This window comes from Anabrus simplex, chromosome 11, assembly GCF_040414725.1.
Source record: "Anabrus simplex isolate iqAnaSimp1 chromosome 11, ASM4041472v1, whole genome shotgun sequence".
Taxonomy (NCBI): domain Eukaryota; kingdom Metazoa; phylum Arthropoda; class Insecta; order Orthoptera; family Tettigoniidae; genus Anabrus; species Anabrus simplex.
This window is the reverse complement of record NC_090275.1, coordinates 111,446,404-111,470,447: the sequence shown is the minus strand read 5'-3', so window position 1 is coordinate 111,470,447 and position 24,044 is coordinate 111,446,404. Positions and strand designations below refer to the sequence as shown.

Below are 24,044 nucleotides of genomic sequence, written 5' to 3'. Positions count from 1 at the left end.
AATCAACATATTTAAATCTTGTAACATGACGATTTTGCCACTTAACGCAACACATCACACAGCCACGTCACATACATTACTGGACTTGATTGTGACAAATAACCCTGACAGGGTACTGACCCACAGGCAAATGTCTGCTTGCGGACTATCCAATCACGACTTAATTTATTTCGCTTATTCACTTAAATGCCCCAAGTATAGACCTAAATTAATTACATTCCAAAACCTAAAAAGTATAAATAACGAAGCCCTATTAGAAGATGTAGATATTGATTCCCATAGGGAACATGAAATATTTGTCCTGAATGAGTAAATTTATAATACCAATATAATGGTCCGTTACTGGATATTATAAATTTTCCAGCTAACTCATTCTTGGTTGCCTGCGTTTCACCCTCATGTGCTAAGTTGGGCTCATCAGTTGGTACTTAGCACACCTACCAAGACGCAAGGCTAGTGCATACCATGTAGGCCACTTCATAGGCTACTTGAAGACACCAGCAGTGCCAATGCACTATGAGAGACAATGTCTCACTTCCAAAAATTGATGCCTGCCTGGCCATCAGATGATGTAGATATTGATTCCCATAGGGAACATGAAATATTTGTCCTGAATGAGTAAATTAGAAGACGCTGCATGCATACCTTGGCATAATGTCCATACTTTTAGATAATATAGATGATAAAGTGGAGTTCTTAAACACACAACTGCTAGCTCTTCTCAATGAACATGCGCCAAAATGCACTGCTCGCATAATGCGCCCTGCGGCTCCATGGATGACTCAGGAAATACGAGACTTAATGACAGAGAGAGACAATACTTTCAGAAAATTTAAAACTAGCCAAGTATCAAACGATTTTGACCTGTACAAGACCCTTCGTAACAGGACCACACAGGCCGTAAGGAATGCTAAAATAAGACACTCACAGAACATTTTGCTAACCAGAAACACAACAATCTGGAAAACCATTTTAAAAAATGGGCATAGGTGGAAATAAAATACATACTGCTGACATTAAACTACCACCGCATGATTTAAACCAATTCTTTACTACAAGACCCGTTAACATTGACGAGACAACAAAAGAACAGACGATTAACAAAATTCTACACTATGGCAATACTAACAATGGAGGAGAACAGTTATATTTTTCATTCATAACTCCTGCAGAAGTGAGACAAATTGCACGATTCTTCTTCTTCTTCTTCTTCTTCTTCATGAACTGTTTTTGGGCTCCTTGTTTAACCCTTGAGGACTGGCGCGAAAAAATGTAACGTGAAGACTGGCGTATGGGTGTATTTGATCCGGAATTTTAAATTTTATTTTTAGCCATTGTTCACTACGTATAAAATGAATTGTGCCTAGACTGTTCTGATAAACTATTGTAAATCGTTTAATGTGATTTTAAAAAATTTATTCAATATAATATGGAAAATAAATACAATTATTTCATGAAGAGTAAAATGGACCTTAATAACGACAGGAAAGTATTTATCTTAAATTTCAGTCACTTAGGATGAACAATTTAAAGAAATATTCACATTAATATATAGCACAAGTCTCAATAAGTGTTTCCAGTCACTCACAAATCGTTACCAGTATTTCTCAAGAATTCATGACTGGCCAAAATGTGTCCTTTTATTCACACTGGCTGGTAGCGATACTCGCACACTGGAGACACATGGGAGCGGTGCGTTGACCACAGATCATTATTTCACAATTGCTGCACTCAGTTTTCGTCTTCCTGTCAGCACTGGAAGGTTCTCCATTACGGCTCGGCTTTTCATGTGTTCGTGGACCATTTCCTGAGACAGTTGCTTGAGGAAAGCTTGTCTAACTACATTATCAGGTCTCTTTGATTGGTAGATAATGAGACTATTTATGCCAGCTACATTCAGCATGGCATAAAATACAGTTAATGGCCAGCGGTTACTCACACGTCCAATGTTGTATGTTGCACAAAGCTCGTCAACAACATCAACGCCAGACTTTGTGCAGTTGGAAAATGTGTTCATCTCTGGCTTTTGTTTATCACCGGTTTCTCCATCAATGGCTGCGTCATGGTGCATTGTTGATAGGAGCACCACGGTCTTTCCTTTCCTCGGAACGTGTGATACCAGAGTCACTTGATTATCAAATGCAAATTTACTTGAATACTGTGGTCTGTTTCTGTGCTGTACAAAACTAGGAGGAATTTCTTTTTTATTCTTACGTATCGTTCCGACTAAAGTAAGCCGATGATTGTTCAGCAGGTCTTTTGCTAAAGGTACGCTCGTGAACCAATTGTCGCATGTTATATTGCGACCGGTGCCACTAATTGGAACAATTAACCTTTTCACTACAGCCATGGCGGAGTTATCAACTTGATAAGGGCCTTCTGGTTGCTTTCCGGCATAAATTTCAAGATTTGACGTGTAAAAAGTTTTTGCATCAACAAGTGCAAAAATCTTGATTCCGTATTTTGTAGGTTTTGATGACAAGAATTGCTTAAATTTGCACTTTCCACGGAAAGGTTCAAGTTTCTATCGTTACATATTCACCAACACAATAATTCGTCTTACAGTTCACAACAAATTCTTCAAATAAATCTCGAATTGGTGCAAGGTTATCAATACATTTCCTTTCGCTCCTAGTTTCAGTGTCATCACACCGGAGACATCTCAAGAAGAACTGGAATCTGTACATGGACATTGTTGCGGGGAATCTATCCACTCCTGTACTGTCAGTATTCCACAGATCCCTGCAGTTCAAGTGGGACGATCGCAGTACTCCGGCAAGAAACAACAATCCGAGCAAAGCCTTTATTTCAATAGGGTTTGTGAGGGAGGCATTCCTTTGTCTTTCAAAATTAGGCTGTATTTTAGTTATATATAAATTTGTATATTTCTTTATAGATCTAATCATGTCCTCAGTGAAGAAACAGTAAAATATATCAGATGGCGAATTCATATGTTTTGCCTTACCTTTCACTCCAGGCAAGTGAATCACAATATTCACCGCCCTTGTACGTACATTTGGTGGTTGACATGGTGTATCTTTCCATTTAGTAGTTTTATCCTTGCCTAAAATTATGTTACCACTGAATTCATTAGTAATTTCACTCTCACTATGACACGACTCAGCACTTGCCTCACTATCAGTGTTATGCTCACTTTCTGACACACAGTCTTCTTCACTTTCACTTGCCTGTCCTCCGATTCCTTCCTCCTCTTCATCTTCTTGAAATACTTCATCAATTAGTAGTTTTAAACGTTCTTGTTCCTTATTCCAATCCATCGCCACAGCTATCAAGATAAGCACTGACTTGACCGAGCAGGAGGTGGCGGGAGCAAGGAATGCTTGCTCAACGAAGAACAGTCACATGAGGACTGGCGCCTTGGGTAAATCTGACCCGCCGGGGAGTAACACACTAATAACTCGGGTGATGACAAAGCTATAACATGTCAACTTTCTCAGGATTTACTTCAAGGTCAGGAAGGAAGGTACTGAAGGCGACGGGAAACAAAGGATGACCAAATCGGAATTATAGGCTAATATTTAAGCCTCGGGTCAAAAACACCCATGCGCCAGTCCTCGCGGGTTAATAAGGCTGAGAAGTTCAGAAGATATCCATGGCAAGCTACCAGTTCTTTGTGCTTTCTGTTTTTGTGTACTAAGCGGTAGCTGGTCAATAAAAGAATTATACATTATGTCAATTCTACTAGTAGTTTTGTTTATGACTTTTGTGTTATGTTCAGTGATATTACTACTTTCAGGTCTATCAATCAATCAATCAATCAATCAATCAATCAATCAATCAATCAATCAATCAATCAATCAATCAATACTGATCTGCATTTAGGGCAGTCGCCCAGGTGGCAGATTCCCTATCTGTTGCTTTCCTAGCCTTTTCCTAAATGATTTCAAAGAAATTGGAAATTTATTGAACGTCTCCCTTGGTTAGTTATTCCAATCCCTAACTCCCCTTCCTATAAATGAATATTTGCCCCAGTTTGTCCTCTTGAATTCCAACTTTATCTTCATATCGTGATCTTTCCTACTTTTATAAACGCCATTCAAACCTATTCGTCTACTAATGTCATTCCACGCCATCTCTCCGCTGACAGCTCGGAACATACCACTTAGTCTAGCAGCTCTTCTTCTTTCGCTCAATTCTTCCCAACCCAAACATTGCAACATTTTTGTAACGCTACTCTTTTGTCGGAAATCACCCAGAACAAATCGAGCTGCTTTTCTTTGGATTTTTTCCAGTTCTTGAATCAGGTAATCCTGGTGAGGGTCCCATACACTGGAACCATACTCTAGTTGGGGTCTTACCAGAGACTTATATGCCCTCTCCTTTACATCCTTACTACAACCCCTAAACACCCTCATAACCATGTGTAGAGATCGGTACCCTTTATTTACAATCCCATTTATGTGATTACCCCAGTGAAGATCTTTCTTTATATTAACACCTAGATACTTACAATGATCCCCAAAGGGAACTTTCACCCCATCAACACAGTAATTAAAACTGAGAGGACTTTTCCTATTTGTGAAACTCACAACCTGACTTTTAGCCCCGTTTATCAACATACCATTGCCTGCTGTCCATCTCACAACATTTTCGAGGTCACGTTGCAATTTCTCACAATCTTGTAACTTATTTATCACTCTATAGAGAATAACATCATCCGCAAAAAGCCTTACCTCCGATTCCACTCCTTTACTCATATCATTTATATATATAAGAAAACATAAAGGTCCGATAACACTGCCCTGAGGAACTCCCCTCTCAACTATTACAGGGTCAGACAAGGCTTCACCTACTCTAACTCTCTGAGACCTATTTTCTAGAAATATAGCAACCCATTCAGTCACTCTTTTGTCTAGTCCAATTGCACTCATTTTTGCCAGTAGTCTCCCATGATCCACCCTATCAAATGCTTTAGACATGTCAATCGCGATACAGTCCATTTGACCTCCAGAATCCAAGATATCTGCTATATCTTGCTGGAATCCTACAAGTTGAGCTTCAGTGGAATAACCTTTCCTAAAACCGAATTGCCTTCTATCGAACCAGTTATTAATTTCACAAACATGTCTAATATAATCAGAAAGAATGCCTTCCCAAAGCTTACATACAATGCATGTCAAACTTACTGGCCTGTAATTTTCAGCTTTATGTCTATCACCCTTTCCTTTATACACAGGGGCTACTATAGCAACTCTCCATTCATCTGGTATAGCTCCTTCGACCAAACAATAATCAAATAAGTACTTCAGATATGGTACTACATTCCAACCCATTGTCTTTAGTATATCCCCAGAAATCTGATCAATTCCAGCCGCTTTTCTAGTTTTCAACTTTTGTATCTTATTGTAAATGTCATTGTTATCATATGTAAATTTTATTACTTCTTTGGCCTTAGTCTCTTCCTCTATCTCGACATTATCCTTGTAACCAACAATCTTTACATACTGCTGACTGAATACTTCTGCCTTTTGAAGATCCTCACATACACACTCCCCTTGTTCATTAATTATTCCTGGAATGTCCTTCTTGGAACCTGTTTCTGCCTTAAAATACCTATACATACCCTTCCATTTTTCACTAAAATTTGTATGACTGCCAATTATGCTTGCCATCATGTTATCCTTAGCTGCCTTCTTTGCTAGATTCAATTTTCTAGTAAGTTCCTTCAATTTCTCCTTACTTCCACAGCCATTTCTAACTCTATTTCTTTCCAGTCTGCACCTCCTTCTTAGTCTCTTTATTTCTCTATTATAATAAGGTGGGTCTTTACCATTCCTTACCACCCTTAAAGGTACAAACCTGTTTTCGCATTCCTCAACAATTTCTTTAAACCCATCCCAGAGTCTGTTTACATTTTTATTTACCGTTTTCCACCGATCATAGTTACTTTTTAGAAACTGCCTCATACCTGCTTTATCAGCCATATGGTACTGCCTAACAGTCCTACTTTTAAGACCTTCCTTTCTATCGCATTTATTTTTAACTACCACAAAAACAGCTTCATGATCACTAATACCATCTATTACTTCAGTTTCCCTATAGAGCTCATCTGGTTTTATCAGCACGACATCCAGGATATTTTTCCCTCTGGTTGGTTCCATCACTTTCTGAATCAGCTGTCCTTCCCATATTAACTTATTTGCCATTTGTTGGTCATGCTTCCTGTCGTTCGCATTTCCCTCCCAATTATATCTGGCAAATTCAGATCTCCCGCTACAATCACATTTCTTTCCATGTCCTTTCCCACATTGCTTACTATCCTATCAAATAATTCCGAATCCGCATCAGTGCTACCCTTTCCCGATCTGTACACTCCAAATATATCAAGTTGCCTATTATCTTTAGAAATGACCCTTACACCTAGAATTTCATGTGTCTCATCTTTAACTTTTTCGTAGCTTACAAATTCTTCTTTCACCAGAATGAAAACTCCCCCTCCCACCTTTCCTATCCTATCTCTAGGAGTTGAATCATGGCTGAGAAATGATATAATGGATGCAGAAATTTTCTCACGGCACTGGAGTGTGTATCGTAGAGATAGGATATCATCATTTCGGTCTACATTAGTTGCTTTCAGCCTTTTCAGTTCAAGCGATTGTGATGGAGATTGAGAATTTGGCAAAAGAATATCAAATATTAATATATTATGGTCACTTATATAGCTACCAACATTTGATAAGTAATAATATATTCCAGAATTATTTATAGACACATGATCTATTAAAGTGCTTGTGGTATCACATATTCGTGTTGGATATACATTATTGCATTGCTTGAAATCATAGCAAGAAAGCAGGTTCATGTATTTTCTTTCTAGTTGGTCACTAGTTAAGATATCAATATTCGTGTCACCCAAAAATAGGCATAAATTGTTAATAGTTTTAATTAGAAAATTTTCGAGGGATGCAAGAAATGGTATGGCATTATTCCTCTTTGGGTTATATCCTGCAATTAAATCAATATTTTTATATTTACTACTACTAAATTTATCCCTATAAATATCAACCCATATCAAGCTATGATCAAGTTCAAAATTCATTTTCACATTTGCTTTCCAACAGTGCGAAATGTAAATACCTAAGCCACCTCCAGCTTTGCCGTCTCTGTGTGAAAAGATGCTTCTAGAATTTGGTATATTATAGTATTTCGCCTCCTCACTTTTTACCCAAGTTTCTGTCACAATCAATATATCTACCTGGCCTATAATGTGCAACAGAATTTCTATTTCCTCAAGTTTGTTTCGGATACTCCTGCTGTTTAGGTACAAGCACCTAACCGCACTGTAAGATTTTGACGGGCCAGTAGAGCTGTTTCCGTCCAGGTGAGAAGCAACTGTATATGAACTGATGTTCTGTAAAACAAAATTATTTATGGAATCGTATTGAATTTCATAACAGCCTAATGGAAAAATGGAATATTTGTTGTAACACTTAGGTACTGCCATTAACGAGTGTTGGTATGATATCTTGGCTGTGCCGTTACACTTGTGTCTTCGCTCTGCAACTTTCTAATATCATCAATGCTCCTAATTCGCACTGATCGATGGTTTTCAGTCCTTCTTACGTAGATTTTGCAGTCCCTTGTCCAAATATATTTATATCCATGTTGCCGTAGATCCCTGGCCATCTTGTGGAGATATTTATTCCCCAATGTCAGATGTTCGTTGATATATACAGCTCGGTTAGCTGCTTGGATACCTAAATCTTTTGAGCTTAGTGTTGATTTATTCTTCCTTGCTGCGAGCAGCTGATCCTTTTTTAACCGGCTGCAAAATTTTACAAGGAGAGGAGGAGGGAGTTCCTGCTTCTTTTGGGGTAGACGATGACACGCATCAATATCACTGTCGGTCACTTCGACACCGAGCGCATTGCCAAGTGCTTTCACAACTGCGACTGGATTCTCGTCGCCAAGCTGAGGCAGTCCATGAATTTCTACGTTGTTCCTCCGGACGTACTGTTGGAGGTCCTGATTTTCCTCTTAAGCTTAGAGACTTCTTCGTCTGCTATTGTCTTTTCCCTTTCGAGGACAGCAACCTTAGACTTCAATGCTGCTACTTCTGCCATAGCGTTTTTAAAGTCATCAGTTATTTTGTGCAACTGACGCTTAATATCGTCGAAACTCTCAGCACAGAAGGTTACCAACTTTCTAATTTCCGCTTGTTCAGCTTCGATTCCTTCTAGTTTACATAGCCTTATGTGGATGTCCCTAACTACGGATTCCATATCCCCAAGCTTATGGTCACTCGGCCCTGCAGCCAGATCACCATTCACACTATCACACTTGCCACAGTACCGGTACCACTTCTTTGATTTGTCCTCAAGTAGTGTCTTGAATTCCCGTTTATTTAATTTAACACACGCTCTGTGATGTTTTCTATGACACTTACCGTCACAGATGATGTAGTCGTCCTCGGCAGTAATTGATTTTATGCACGAACCACACACAGCTAGTTGCTTATTGCCCGCCATCTTGTTAAAAGGCGTTTTCTAATACCTCAGGCCTATTCCATACGTAGATATTCCAAAGAAGGAAACAAAGTCCCACTCTCTTACCTTCACGCTACGTGACCGGGGACGAAGGGCCAGAGAAAAGAGCCCGACAAGGGAGCTCACAACTCAAGTGCCAGCAGACAATTGCACGAGGCAGAGCCTCCACCGCAATTTCTTTTACGGGGGGCCCCCGTAGTCCGCTCCCCTGCCGTGACCATCAACTCAATCTACATGGCCTCCGACATGCTATTAATTTCTAAGCAGAAAAGAGATAGCTGGGTAGAGTGGGAAGTAATACAAGGAGTATCTGCCTGTTTCCATGTCAGACACGTTACCAGGCGAGATTGTGTTAGGTATATGGTGTTGAAGTATGGTATTGAAGGGTCAGGGAAAAACCACATAGGGAGAAAGAAGAAAGAGCCTACATGTAAAACCTGACTTATTTTGATAGCACATGCAAGGATGTGGGCTGGAGATAGACCAGAGGTTGTGTTAGTTAGGGATATGTGTCATGCAAACATAACAATTTCCTTGCCATTTTCTGTTATTAAGGGGATCAGTCCTTCTTGTCACTGCCTGGTGCGGCTCAGGTCTGCTAGCGTCTGGGCTCTGGGCCACAGGTTCGTCCCATTGCCCAGCAGTCCCTGGTGCCAAGTCTCCTTTTGGAGAGGGGAGAATTAAAGCCAAGCCTTACATAATGCAAGGGGCTATCTTCTTCCGCCTGTCGATGTCCCTCTATGCGGTGTTGTTGAAACACACTTGTCTCTGCAACAATTTGTACATATATACATTTAAAACTTTACAGTGCGGGCCGCTCTCTTCCGCTCTCGTGTCCTGTAAAACAAGTACATCATATAATTAAATGATATTATCAGGGGTGAGTTATATGTCCACTCCCTTGTCGCTGGCAGGGGGCGGGGGTGGATTGGGTCGTCCATTATTATGCCTTTGTCATGATGTATTTCTGATCTCAATCCTCCCTCGCTTGATTACCTGTGGTGGCAAGATCATCCACCGCAAGTCACGGCCAAGGTCAAGTCTGACGCAACTCCTCAAAGGGGTGAGGAGAGAGGGGAAAGGCCGTGAAGCGAAGAGAGGGGGACCTCGATTCAAAAGGCGGTGCTTCAGAGCAAGAACCTTCTCGATTTCTCTGAAGCCATGCGGGGGAACAAGAGCAAGGTTTATTATTTTAAGGGTAAACCCATAGCAGAATAAAGAATACATTCAAAATACATGCAACATATACACAATACACAAGACAGCTTGCAAGCATTATAAGGCACATAAGAACAAACAAACGATGGCAGAGGACAGTAAAAGTTTCTCATGGCACAATTATTATTATCAATGATTATTAAATCTATCAGCCTTCTCGAAATTATCTTGAAAATGGAAGATATGATCCTAAAGAATTGTAGGTAATGCATGGATGACATTCAATTCAACTCTGCTCATCGAAATCACAAACAGTTCCATCTCACAGTATTTCAAATATCACATGTAAATTAAGTTTTAACGTGAGGTCAATTAATTTTATATGTAAACCCTGCAATTGAGAATCCATTCAAAAGAACAACTACAGCAAACTACTCTAGTGAGGTCAATTAATTTTATATGTAAACCCTGCAATTGAGAATCCATTCAAAAGAACAACTACAGCAAACTACTCTAATAGGGTTCACAAACTTCAATCACACAGGTAACTAACTACAGCAAATACTAACAGAACTACAATCTAGAGAACAACATCTAGTTATTACATAGATGAGAAAGATGTTGTACAATAAATGGGTACTTAAATGTTAGATGATGTTCTACTCCTGGTTGATGTCTTCACCATTCCAGTAGTGCCCTTTCGTTCACCTTCTCCATACCAGAATCGCCTTACATATTTAGCAAATCATGGAGACACAGCAGTTAACGTCCCTCGATGATAATGATGTATTTCTTGAAAACACAGGATCCATCTTGCAGTTGTCAACGACATCCGTTGAGCTGGGTCTTTGCCACGTGCAAATTGAGTTTAGCTGTAACTAACACAACAGGCATTAAAATGTGCACGAACCAGTTGAAATTTCAATAATGTGTGGAGTATTATACTTAACTTGTATCTTTAAACATGCATTACCACATGGTGAAGTTCTATTTTCAATAATTAAATAACTAAAGTCTCAAGCAGCAGAGTAGGCTGCCGTCTGTAGAATTAAGACAAGCTCGACATAGTTCAACAAGTAAGTCAGTAGGTAAATCAGCAAGCAACAGCAGCAAGTAGACGATGATTTAATGTGCACACAAAGTTTTATACTTTCTGGCTTGGGGGTGTGTTGTTTTACATGACGATTATTGGTTCACCAGTATCTCCTTTTATTGGCTATGACTGTTTTGGAATACTGTAGACTGTACTCGCTTACCAGGCACGCGCGCTGCTAGCCTCGGGAAACCTACTGGTCGCGTGTCTTCCCCATTTTGCTTGATCGAAGGGTAGATCAATACTTGCTATGTTGAGAACTGGTAAAATCCAGCTTATGCACATGGAAAACAGCTTGCTGGCGACAGAATCTAGCCCTTAACAAACAATAAAAACTTCTTAATGCTGGCCTGTAACTTTTAGCTTATGATTACAAAATTTGATGGGAACAGTATATTAAACAATATTGGAACAAAGAATTGTAAGTCCAAGTCCACAATACCATGAGAGGCGATTAGATTAATTATATTAAATTAGTTTATCATTTATCTCCTCATTCTGAGTACCCTCCTGCCATTGTTCTAACCTGTTTGTATCAGTGAACATTGTCACTACATTCATGTCCATTACTTCTAACTTATAAATAAGTTTTCCTAAGTTCGCCTGGTTTTCACTCCCATAAAGCGAAGTGGTCTGAAAGCAGACCAGTAAAAAATATAGTTTAGTACATTATTGGTACCAACATGAAAAACTATTACCTTTTGATTACCCTCCTTATCTCAACATCAGCATTATATTATAACTGGGAAATAAAGAGATTAAGAGGGAAGTGCAGATTAGAAATAAACAGAGTTAGGAATGGTTGCAGGAGTAAGGAGAGATTGAAAGAGCTCGCTAGAAAACTGAATTCAGTGAAAAAATCAGCTAAGGTTAACATGATAACAAACATAATTGGGAACCATATGAATTTTAGGGAGCAATAGAAGGACATGTACACATATTTCAAGGTGGAAACATGTTCAGGAAAGACATTGCTGGAATCATTAATGTACAATGTGAGGACTTCAAGAAGGCAGAAGTATTCAGTCATGCAATATATAAAGGTAGGTGGATATAAAGAAAATGTTCTGATAGAGGAGGCGACTAATAATGGCGAAATGCTAAAATTTACCTATGATAATATTGTATTGAAAAGGTGGAAACATTTACGTTATTATTATTATTACTTATATATTGTTCAATACGGACCAAAAACATGAAATTCATAACCATCAATATTCCATTGAAGCTCAACTTATAGGATTCCAGTAAGACATAGCAGATATTCTAGATTCGGGTCAAATGGACTATATTGCTACTGACCTATCCAAGACTTTAGATAGGGTAAATCATAGGAGATTACTGATGAAAATAAGGGCAATTGGACTAGACAAAAGGGTGGTTGAATGGGTTGCTACATTTCTAGAAAAAACTCAGAGAATTAGAAGTGGTGATGTGTTATCTGACCCTGTAATGATTATGAGGAGGATCCCACAGGGCAGTATTATTGGACCTTTGTTTTCTTATGTAATAATTATAAATGATACAAGTAAAAGATCTGGAATCACAAATAAGGATATTTGGGGACAAAGTTGTGTTGTATAGTAGAGTAAATGAGTTACAGGATTATGAGCAACTGCTGGGGGATGTAAACAATTTAGTGAGATGGTCATCACACAGTAGTATGAATGTAAGTGGGATGAAAAGTCAAGTTGTAAGTTTCACCAAGAGGAAAAGTTCTCTCAGTTTTAATCATTGCTTTGATGGGGTGATAGTACCTTACGGGGAACGGTGTAAGTATCTAGGTGTTATTATAAGGAATGATCTTCATTAGGATGATCATAGTGACGACATAACAAATGTAAGAACAAGTGTGAGAACCCAGCCAAAAGAATGTCACCCACACCATAGTCTTTTATTTCAGTGAGAACTAAGAATTTACTTCGATTATTCTCATGGAGAGAATGGTCACAGGACGAACGCTTAATAAATTTAGAAGAGTGATTAACAACATACCCACCCAAATGGTACACTAAACCCTTTTCAATCGAAAAGTTTAGAAATGTGCTATCAAATTAAGGTATAGAGCTTTCCCAGTCTTCAATATTTACTGAATCTTGAACCCCAATTTTTTGCTTAATGGAAGTTTCCAGTGATTGTTTCACTGTCTTGTTATGCATTTCCACATTCAGGTATGCATCTGATTGACATACAAGGTCAAGATCAGCCCCCATTTAGGTTTGCAATTTCCTCCAATATTTAAAGCCTCCTTTATAGAGACGTAGACACATTGAATTAGATGCAAATGAAAGAAAAATTACTGTCGAAGGATAATCATCTAAACTGAAAGAACGCTTAGTTCCGAAGTGCCATTACAAGGGATCCTGGACCGAGCTCGGTAGCTGCAGTCGCTTAAGTGCGGCCAGTATCCAGTATTCGGGAGATAGTAGGTTCGAACCCCACTGTCGGCAGCCCTGAAAATGGTTTTCCGTGGTTTCCCATTTTCACACCAGGCAACTAAATTACATAATTTAAGGCCACGGCCGCTTCCTTCCCACTCCAAGCCCTTTCCTCTCTCATCGTCGCCCTAAGACCTATCTGTGTCAGTGCGACGTAAAGCAACTAGCAAAAAAAGGGATCCTGGGTGAGCTTTCCTGTTAATACATGCTTATAACCCCTTTGTCAAGGCCATTCACACATTTCCAAAGTACTCTGTAGAGTTACTATAAGTGATTCCAAGGTTCTGTTGGAGGCAAAGTTATTGTTAGTAGATCTCACAGCTTGAAGAACATTAACAAGACCTGTATGAGAAGGTGAACCTCTGTGAAGAGCCTGAGAATGGATGAATGCATTTAGTGCATCAGCAACAATATTTTTATTACTGGTAAATGTCTTAACTAGTGATGGGCAGTCTGAGACGAGATCTCGAGATTTCTCGAGACTAGCGCAGGCATTATTTCTCGCGAGAAATCTCGAGAGCGTTGTCCCCACAATGTGCGGCGAGCAGCGTGTCGTAGGCCTGCAGATAGTCGGAGCTGAATGTTATGTATTCCCAATATGCGAATAGCCAACCACGGACCTTCTCATTTTCGTAAATACGTGTCAACAAGCGACTAGGACGTTCATTTATACCGAGGTCTGTTTTAACGAAGTATAACATAATTATAAAGGATACGCATTCGTGCATTGTATGCACTGGTAGGTACACGAATGAGTGGTTTAAGTACAGAACCTGACGGCTAATGTAGGTACACGTAACGGGATACTAGAGGCGTGCATTATTCGAATTCGAGACGAGGCAAGATGCGCCTTGCTGTATGTACAATCACCATTACACATGAGTGGAATGTGCAATCTAAATTGCTATAGAGTATTCACGTCATAATTAGGTAGGTACTTCCATATATGACGGTGCAATGTGCACTGTGTCGAACTGTACGCGACAACTTGAAGACGATGTCCGAAACGCAACGTAAGTCGTGGATGTCGGTTATTTTTAAGAGATGTCACATAGCACCGCCCACTGTGTTGCTTATTCAAAAGAAGTAAAATTCATCGTCAGGAATACTTCTGGTATGATACGGCACAAACAAACGCATAATATCAATGAAGAGGAATCGTCACAGAACACCTCCGGCTCGGTCTGAATCACAAGAAACTATCTTGTCGACAACGATTGTGAGGCATCCAGGTAGGATTACATCCTAATAACAGTTATTAACAAATTAAACGGGTTATTCAGCTAAGAAGTCCACCTGACATAACTCGTGAACAGTTTAAGATACTGGCATTCTGTATTCACTTTCGTTAATGGTAAGGAGCTCGTAGTTCAACATGCAGTGCTTTCATAGGATTTTAACAAAATTTCCCGTCACACACGTTTCCATGTGTGAACTGCTGATAACTATCAAGCTTACACTCGTAGTTACTGGGACGTCGCACAGCTCGCAGCACACGAGAATCGGCCTCGAGAGCGTTGCCCATCACTACTGTTACACGTTCCACTCATGTGTAATGGGGGTTGCGTATGTAGCAAAGCACATCTTCCCCGTCTCAGGTTCGAATAATGCAAGCCTTCTAGTATCCAAGTAGGTGTACATCCTATCTACAGTTATTCACAAATTATGCATTGTTATTCACCTAAGATGGCCATCCCAAATAAGTCGTGAACAGTTTAAGATACTGACATTCTGTTTCCACTTTAGTTAACGATATTAAGGGGTTCATAGTCGAACATGCAGTACTTTTCCAGGCTTTTGACAAAATGTATTGGCTCACACATTTTCATAAGATAACGTTATTTCACGCAATAACTACCAATGATATACTATCAAGTTTACAGTCGTAGTTACTGGTACGTCGCACAGCTTGCGCTACAGGAGGATCGGTTCAAGACCAACTACAATATCTCAGACCTTAACCGACCTATCGAAACTGTCCATAATGGCGGCAGCTGGAGTGCTAGCATGCGTTTGTTTTGATTTGTGTAAGCCGTGTTTTTACCAAATATTTACCCTATCAGCCAACGTACCTTACTAAAAAGAAAATTAAATCAGTCCCAGAAAGATCAGGAAAATTATGACCAAGATTTATGATTTAGAGACTAAATTAATCTTAAACGGTGATGCAAGAATGATGTAACTTAATTAATTTTCAACGTTTTACAGTGAACATGCGTAAACTAAACCTAAACCCATTTCCCGTGAGTTAACGTGAGGATTATGTTCTTTTTTATATAAAATACAATTATGCCATCAATTCTGATGAGTTTTAAGGTGACGAGTGCTTTAGACGGTCAACTTTATCATACAAATATCGCTTGTAGCTACTCAACAATACAGGTGCATTTTGGAGGGTTGAAATTTTGTTGGGGAAATTTGTTTGCGTGTTTTACATAATTGGCTGTGGTTAATGGTGGTGTTACATAGTATTTCATGTAAGGTTAATAATGTACTTTGTTGACATCTATATATCGTATTTGCTGACCGGAGATTCATATGTGAAATATTTTTATACTCTGTGTTTCAACCTGACGTTGATACAATAATTCTCCCTTCGTTTTTTCTCCACTGAAATTTCATTTAGACTTACAATACGCGATGACGCTACTTATGGTGTTAAATTATTCATATTTTGAGTTAGTGAGTTGCATTTCATGAGGTTAGACTTGTGATATTTTCTTTAGGTGACTCGGAATAAACATGCATAACCTTTCCCTTAACCTCTCATATCGCACGCCGATGTCCACCATGTTTTTTCTGCATTAGGGTCTGATGTAATTGTAGTTGGTCTTGATCGGTCTCGAGATCGGCGACGTCAGTCTCGAGAGTCTTGAGCGAGAGCGTTGCCCATCACTAGTCTTAACCCATTCGGTTGGCGATGCGGCAAGATCCGCGGCTACAATTCGCTTGCTCGGCAGGGAACGCGGATATATCAACTGATTCAAGTTATATTTTTTTCTCAGTTGCCTGCTTGCAGAAGTTTATTTCTTTTTCAGCAGCGTATTCTGGATGAGTCTGCCCTCTGATGTGAATTTTTTCAACTATGTTCTCCCAATGCCAATGCGTCATCCACGAGTTGCAATATCAAGAACACAGCTTACGTCCGGGCAAGAACGACCTAAGGCCTAATAGCTTCGCGCTGAAGCTGTAGCTCATCGCCTAATCGTCTCTTGGATGTAATAATATTGCTGTAGAAGGTATTTCAAGAGATTATGATACTGAACAGACCTCTCTGATGACATTTTAGAACTGTGACCTGATTTATTATCCCCAGTCTCGACTTTTTCCTTCACGACTGGAGTATGTGTTTACCGCGAGTTGCAAAACATTTATTATCGTACACATACGTAATACAGGCACATTTCATTATTTCCGTGCAGAGACCAAAGTTCTCTTAGATCCCTTTTCTTACCATTTTTCCGCTAAACTGTCTTAAAAAATTTTACCGGCCCCCACTGTTAGAGGAAGAAGATTTACGGGTCATGATAAACGAAATGATGGAATTTAGTGGGGAGAATAGTGATCTTAGTGATGTAAGTTCTGCCGAAGGGGAATTCGTAAGTGACAGTACCTTACCTGGAATATGTACATCAGGCTCGAATGTACAGGGTTTGGGCCCAGCTGATGTGAATGTTCACCAGTCGCAAAAGAGACAGCACGTGTTCGATTCCAGTTCAAGTAGCGATTATGACAGTGATGATGATAATACTGATTACAATCCAACTAGTGCAAGTTCTCCGTCAACTTATACTGAAAATGGACAAAGAAAGTTTGATTTGATCCCAAATTCCATCGAGATGTAACAGGAGAGTTTTTAGGAAAACCAAACTGAGCGAAATATTTCAATAACTTTTTTTTTGACGAGATATGCCAGAACATAGTTGAAAAGACAAAAGATGCCAAGCAGGCAATCACGCATAAAACCCACTTTAGTAAGATGAAACGAAGGAGTCAAGATCAAGACCGGGTCCGAACAAATTAGGACGAAATAAAGCTTCTGTACCAGTAGAGGCGCTGGCCGGCCTTCTGACCCCAACTTAGCAGACCAGTGGTATTTGAAGGTGCTCAAATAAGTCAGCTTCTTGTTGATAAATGCACTGGCATTCTAAAGAACTCCTGCGGGACTAAATTCCGGCACCTTAGCAGCTCCGAAAACCGTAAAAGTAGTTAGTGGGGCGCAAAGCCAATAACATTATTATTATTATTATTATTATTACTATTATTATCATTTTATTAGATTTTTCTCCACAGCTTTTTACATATGTCTGACGTTGAGGTGAATAATGGACAAATTCATCCCAAAATTTCTAAGATAAATCCAGTGTTTGACCACCTGTTAGTAAAATTCTTGGAAGCTTATAACCCTGATGGCAAAGTGCCAATTGATGAGAAACTCTTGGTATGGAAAGGGTGGCTATAGTGGTAATTAGGACGAAATAAAGCTTCTGTACCAGTAGAGGCACTGGCCAGCCTTCTGACCCCAACTTGGCAGACCGGTGGTATTTGAAGGTGCTCAAATAGTCAGCTTCTTGTTGATAAATGCACTGGCTTATTCCCTTTTTTTACATACCAAAAATAAGATCGCCTTTTTAGAATGGAATCATATAAATTATGCAAAGCCAAGACAGGTTATATAACATGATCTGCTTCCGTGTGTATCATAGTGAACAACTCTAAGAGACATAACGCTGTGAAGACTAAATACTACCTGTAGTGTAGTGTAATATAGTCCACGTGTGTCAATTATAAATTGTAGGTAGGCTATATAAACTTCATCCCTCAAAAACGCTAACCACATTAACAGAAAATTTCATGAGCATTATAATTTATTTCATTGCAAATCTTTTAAGTACGTGAAAACTTTGTAAATGTACAATTTACATATACAGAAACATGTATTTCCAAGCAGAGATTGTTAGTAAACTGCCTAAAATATTCAGGTAAAAGTTACTGTATAAACGAAAACCAGAGCTTTGCTATTAGATAGAAGCAACCTTGATATTGCAGTATAAAAACACACAGTACGTTCTTGCACAAAGTATTGAAAAATCAAAATAATAGAATTTTTCAACAATTAAATACATTATATTCAAGTAAATATTTCTGCTGGGGCCCTTCAATAGTTCATTTTAATCTATGATTGTTTTTAATCAAGTAAATAAATATTCTTTCAAGCAGGGAAATTGTTCCCCACCTCGGAGTGAGCCCTTGTGTACCAAGCTCCCCGCTTAAGGGGTTAAGTGTCCTCACTACCCTATAATCTTGCCGGTCCCATTTCTCAATAAAATTTCATACCTTTGGCAACACTGCCGCTAAGAAGTTGGAAAGCATCTTCTGGAACGATGATGGGTCTAAATGAGCAACTGTCAGCTTGGGGAAGGCTCTAAAACCAGCATATCCTGAGAGGTCTTCTTTGAACAGATCACTATAAAAATGGAAATTAATGATTTTGTCAGTATAGTGTAACTGTACATAACCAAGGAAGTAATAGTCACGATGGAAATTAATGATTTTGTCATTATAGTGTGCCCGTACGTAACCAAGGAAGTAATAGTGATGATGCTCATAGTGACTGGGAAGAAAGGAATATTGACCAGCACAATACTGCACAGGCTCCACAATATTTCCTCATTAGTTCTTTAATGTCCTCCTCTCTTACATCTCTTCTTACACTTCAATGCCATGCTTTTACGAGTCTCACATAAATAAATCATGGAAATTTAAACATCACTTGAGATTATCGATAGGCAGAAATCAAGAGGATGTCAGAACATGGCAGCATGAACTCCCTTTACCGGTTGTGCCAAGATTAGGCACCATATTTGGTCTAGAAGCCTCTCAAAGAATAAAGAAATGATACGTATCTCAGAGCGAAGCTGGTAAGCTCCATTCATTTTTTGAGGATTGCTAACAGTGACTCAGTTACTAAGAAGGTAAACTACAGTAATTTTCGCTTTAATTTAGATATCAAGGTGCCGGAATTTTGTCTTTGAAGAGTTCTTTTAAGTGTCAGTAAATCTACTGACATGAACCTGACTTTGATCATCTCAAAATACCACCAGACTAAGCCATGAGAGAACGTACTAACTCGAGCTCAGAAGGCCAGTGCTTTACCATCTGAGCTACTCAATCTGGAGTACAACATTTCAAGAACATTTCTGAAATGATGGTACTGTACTTTCAAAATACAAGGATTAATAATAAAAGAATATTAAAAAACCAAACCAAACCCCATGGCTCTACAGCCCTTGAAGGACCTTCGCCTACCAAGCGACCGCTGCTCAGCCCGTAGGCCTGAAGATTACGAGGTGTCGTGTGGTCAGCACGACGAATCCTCTCGGCCGTTATTCTTGGCTTTCTAAACCGGAAAAGAATATTAACAGGATGGAAATATATTTTTTTACTAAATGTAAATTTATTAGTCTTCAATATTGCCCAAACCTTAGTCAGAAGCGCTGTTATTCAGTAGAAATTCTTTGAGGTTGATATAAACAAATTACACTGCAAGGAGCAGCAAAGGTCGACAGTCATTACCAAAGTTTAATCTTTGCCTAGTTTTCAATGTTAAATGTAACATGTATAAATGACTTCTGCTTTATATCAGAAGGTGCTGAGGAAATATTAAGAGTACCCTAAACATGGCTGAATATGAAATAGCAAAACATTTGTTAGAAGTGATACAACTGGAGATGTGAAAAAACCTACATAAAAATACATGTTTATGGATAACTGCTTCCCAGTTTAGGTAACCTTTCTTCCTTTGTATTTTTTAACAATGATAATAATAGTAAAATGTATTCAAATTATCCATATTATGATGAAATCATTGCAGTGCCACCTCTATTTCAAGTACATATTAAACACATATTTAAAATAAATTAATTCAGTCTGACTAACCCATCTGTCTACTGTACTCAGCAGCACAGATGTCAGTTAAGCTGAATAATTACCCAATGGCTGGTTGGCATTGGGAAACTATTCACCTAGTTAAGGGGTTAATAGAAATTTACTGTCTACTCCTTGGCTAAAGGGTCCGTCTAGTGGTCTTTAGTTGAAAAGTTCCTTGATTCAATTCCCAGCAAGTACGCAGTTAACTCCTCTGGTTCAGGGAGAGGCTGGTAGTCTTTTACACATATTTCCATGCAACATACAATATTGGTAGCATCAGAAAAACATGTAAGAACCACCATCACTTCCCAAATCATACTCTGGTTAGTCACCTTCCGTGATTACTTGTGTCGTCTACGTAAATGTCTAAGAAGTCCACTACGTCTGGCGAACTCTTGCTCACACTGTGGACACTTGTGCTCCTTAATGCCAGAATGAGTGAGAAGATGTTGTTTTAATGTATTATTCTCTGCAAAACGTTTAGAACAGATACCACAACAATATTTCTTGACTCCTGAGTGAAGGAACAAATGTTTTTTGAGGGCAGAACTCTCCATAAAGGATTTCGAACATAAATTGCACCTGTATTTCCTAACTCGAGTGTGAGTATTTAAGTGGGTGTTAAGTGTACTAACTTGGATAAACATCTTGTTGCAGTATTTACATTGGTGTCTCCTTTCACCAGTATGCGTAAGAATGTGACCGTCTAGGTGATATTTGCGAACAAATGTCTTATGACACAGTGAACACGTATATCGTCTCTCACCTGTATGTATCAGATGATGCTTCGACAACGCTCCATTATCAAAGAACATTGCATTGCAGACATTACATTTAAATCGTCGTTCACCATCATGTTTAAGAATGTGAGTGGTCAGTGTACCTTTGCTAACAAAATGTTTCGAACAAATGTCGCATTTAAATTTCTTTTCCCCTGAGTGCGACCGCAAGTGGACGTTAAGGTCTCCACGACGAGAAAACACCTTTGCACAAATTTCGCACATGAGTCTTCCCCGATTTGAAAGTGGTTTAGGGAGAATGAGAAGCTGGGCACTACAACAAAGAAAGCACAGGCAATACAATAAGCAAGACATATTATTTGAAGTAGCAGCCAATTTTTGCCAAACCACCAGCTCAGAAACTTGTATTTATAACTGTGTAATCTGGACATCTGGGATTATGTTTTGCATTCAGGGATGGTTATGGAGAATGTCCTGTACGACTGAATGGGCAAGGGAGGAAATTTAACTTGGAGAATAACCATGTAGTATCACTGTACAGCATGCGTGCATATCAGATGTGATGACTCATGAAATAAGCGAGAAGAATGAAAGAGGGCCAAAGAGAATGGCAAAGGCAACTCCCTTGAAGTAGGTCATAGACAAAAAGATGATACTGCACTGCAAATGCCAAAAGCACTGGCTAGTGTGTTCATCAGCACGATAAGCTGAAAGACAAAAGCAATGGCAAATAGGAATTAAGTACCTCGTAATACCCAGTTGATGCCCTTAAGTCATCTATGATGGTGATGATCACTGCTTTAAGAGAAAGTACAAATAAGCAATGATTCCCTCTAAACACAACTCAGAAGGAAAGGGATTCAGTGTTTGGAAAATGAAGGTATTAGAAAAAAGAAAGAGAAGGGCCTTCCAGTTTCAATACTTCAGCTGCTAACTCTTATAACTAGTATAAAACCGGTCAGTAAAGACGTGAAAACCTGTTTCATTGGTAGCCTGCAATATATTTGTCACTAAATGGATGACAATCCTGGGAGTAAAAGGTAAATTACGCCTAATAAGTGCTTGAGTTGTCACTGCACCATAGTAAGGTTCCACTGCACACACATACTCAGTAAGAGAGTCAGAAAGTATATAAATACGAAGTCCCTACTTGGCATTTGCTTGTTGTGGGACGAAAAATTCCCTAAATTTCATATCCAAGTATGACACTACGTTTTTCACTTTAGAGCCCCATGATTGTCAGTCTAAGGTGAAGAGAGATGAAGATTCCAAAATATTTTTAGAAATATATCCCTAGAAAACACATCTTTGTAAAATAAATGCTTATAAGCACACACATACCCACTAACAGAGTAAGAAAGTACTTAAGTATACAAAGTTCCCACTTGGTTGGCTTTTGCTTGTAGTAGCACTTGAAAAATATGGCCCTCATAATCTACAGTGCTTTCTTCAACACTCGAGTTTTGCCCTGGGATGAAAAGTTCCCTGAATTTCGTACCCAAGAATGACACTATGTTTTTCACTTTAGAACCCCTTGATTGTGGTCCTACCTGGTAGTCTGAGCAGAGGAGAGATGAAGATTCCAAAATATTTGTAGAAATATATCCCTAGAAAACACATCTTTGTAAAATAACTGCTTATCTAACCAGTCCTCACTAAAATAGTCCTGCATTTCTGCCTTACTCTTCATTCCAACATTAATCACTACACCGAATATGTCTTCAGTTCTACTTTGACTTCCTTCCATGAACACCATATAGACCACTTCTGAAGTGGAGTGTTTCTCTGAATTTTTAATTTCACGTATTCGTTAGTCTTATTTGTAATGGAGGTTAGCAGCAGGTCAGTAAAAAAATAATGGGGCTGATGACCTAGATGTTAGGCCCCTTTAAACAACAAGCATGATCAAGTAAAAAATTCCCAGTACTGTAATTCTGTAACAGCCTATTGCCATGGCTTACAAATCCACTTACTGACCTAAAAGGGAATTTAGTCAGGCCTAGATCAGCTGTAGTCCATGATCTACAAACAGTGTTGCAATTATGTACACGCTGGTGCAGTCCGGGTCCCACTAACATATTATCACCTCCCCAACATCACACGCACTGCTGTCATTATTATTATTATTATCACTCATATCACTTCTGAAACATCACTTTCATCACTTGGCTCGAAGAGTTCATCAGTTTCATGATCACCATCCGTAAATTCAGTCAAAGTTTTTGCCAATATTTCATCCTCTGTCAAGCCGTGTGCTGCCATTTTACTAGGATCGTTTTCCAATGAGCACATACATCACCAAGAAAACAAAGTAATATTGTATCTGCATTCTAAAAGAAGTTCCCTGAAATTCATTCTCACAGTGCCCAAAAGATAGCATCACTCATTGAATAATAAATTGAAGTTGTAATATACTTCACAGAGTAGTCAAGTGACGCAAAACCGTGTGTCGAGTGTCAAGCTCTGGTTGACACACGAGTGTTAACCCTGAATGGCGGCTGTTGACCTGTTGTCGACACGCGAGCGGAAAGAGTTAAAGAGGAAGTAGATACGACACCAGACATCATATTTTATGTTTACCAACCCATGCTTTGAAATTAGTAACTTCATACATCAGGCCAAGACAATCATTATCATAGCGGTGACGGGTGCCAAGAATTCTCGTAGCTCCTCTGATGACAGTAGCAGTCACGTTATGATAATTCTCATTTTTATGCATCTCATGTTTCCTTGATCGCTGGCACAATCTGGTGGCATGGTAAGTTTCAAACAGTATAGTCAGTGAATATAGATTATAAGGAATTGCAGCACATTTTCTTCTTTAATCCTTCATGTAATGAACAAATTAATATCAGAACTGTAGATCGTCAATGCAGCATGCAGATGTCAACACAGCAACGTACATGTAGTTGCTAACAGATACCAATGTTAGTGATAAATGATGTGCAGACCGGTTATCAGAGGCACCAAGTGACAGTGAACTGAATATTTATATTGTCACGGCACCCAAATTAGGCGGAAAATTACACTGTTGCCAAGGTTATGTAACAACTGGCGAAGAAATGTCTAACTGAACACATCATTTCAGAGTGCAAGGCAAGTTAATCTCTCTCAAGCTCCTGATGTTACTTCATACAATGTTTCAAAACAAATTATACAAGCTTCAGAAAAGACTGCT

General features: G+C 39.0%; 1 protein-coding gene across 1 annotated transcript in view; it reads right to left on the bottom strand.

Moving 5' to 3' along the window:
- Window positions 1-18,097: 18,097 nt before the first annotated feature.
- LOC136883168 (uncharacterized) overlaps window positions 18,098-24,044 on the bottom strand; it is a 65,386-nt gene continuing 59,439 nt past the window's right edge. Inside the window, exon 9 of the mRNA XM_067155347.2 lies at window positions 18,098-18,663. Within this exon, the coding sequence (XP_067011448.2) occupies window positions 18,528-18,663 (136 nt within the window). The 3' untranslated portion in view covers window positions 18,098-18,527. The remainder of the gene's footprint in view (window positions 18,664-24,044) is intronic.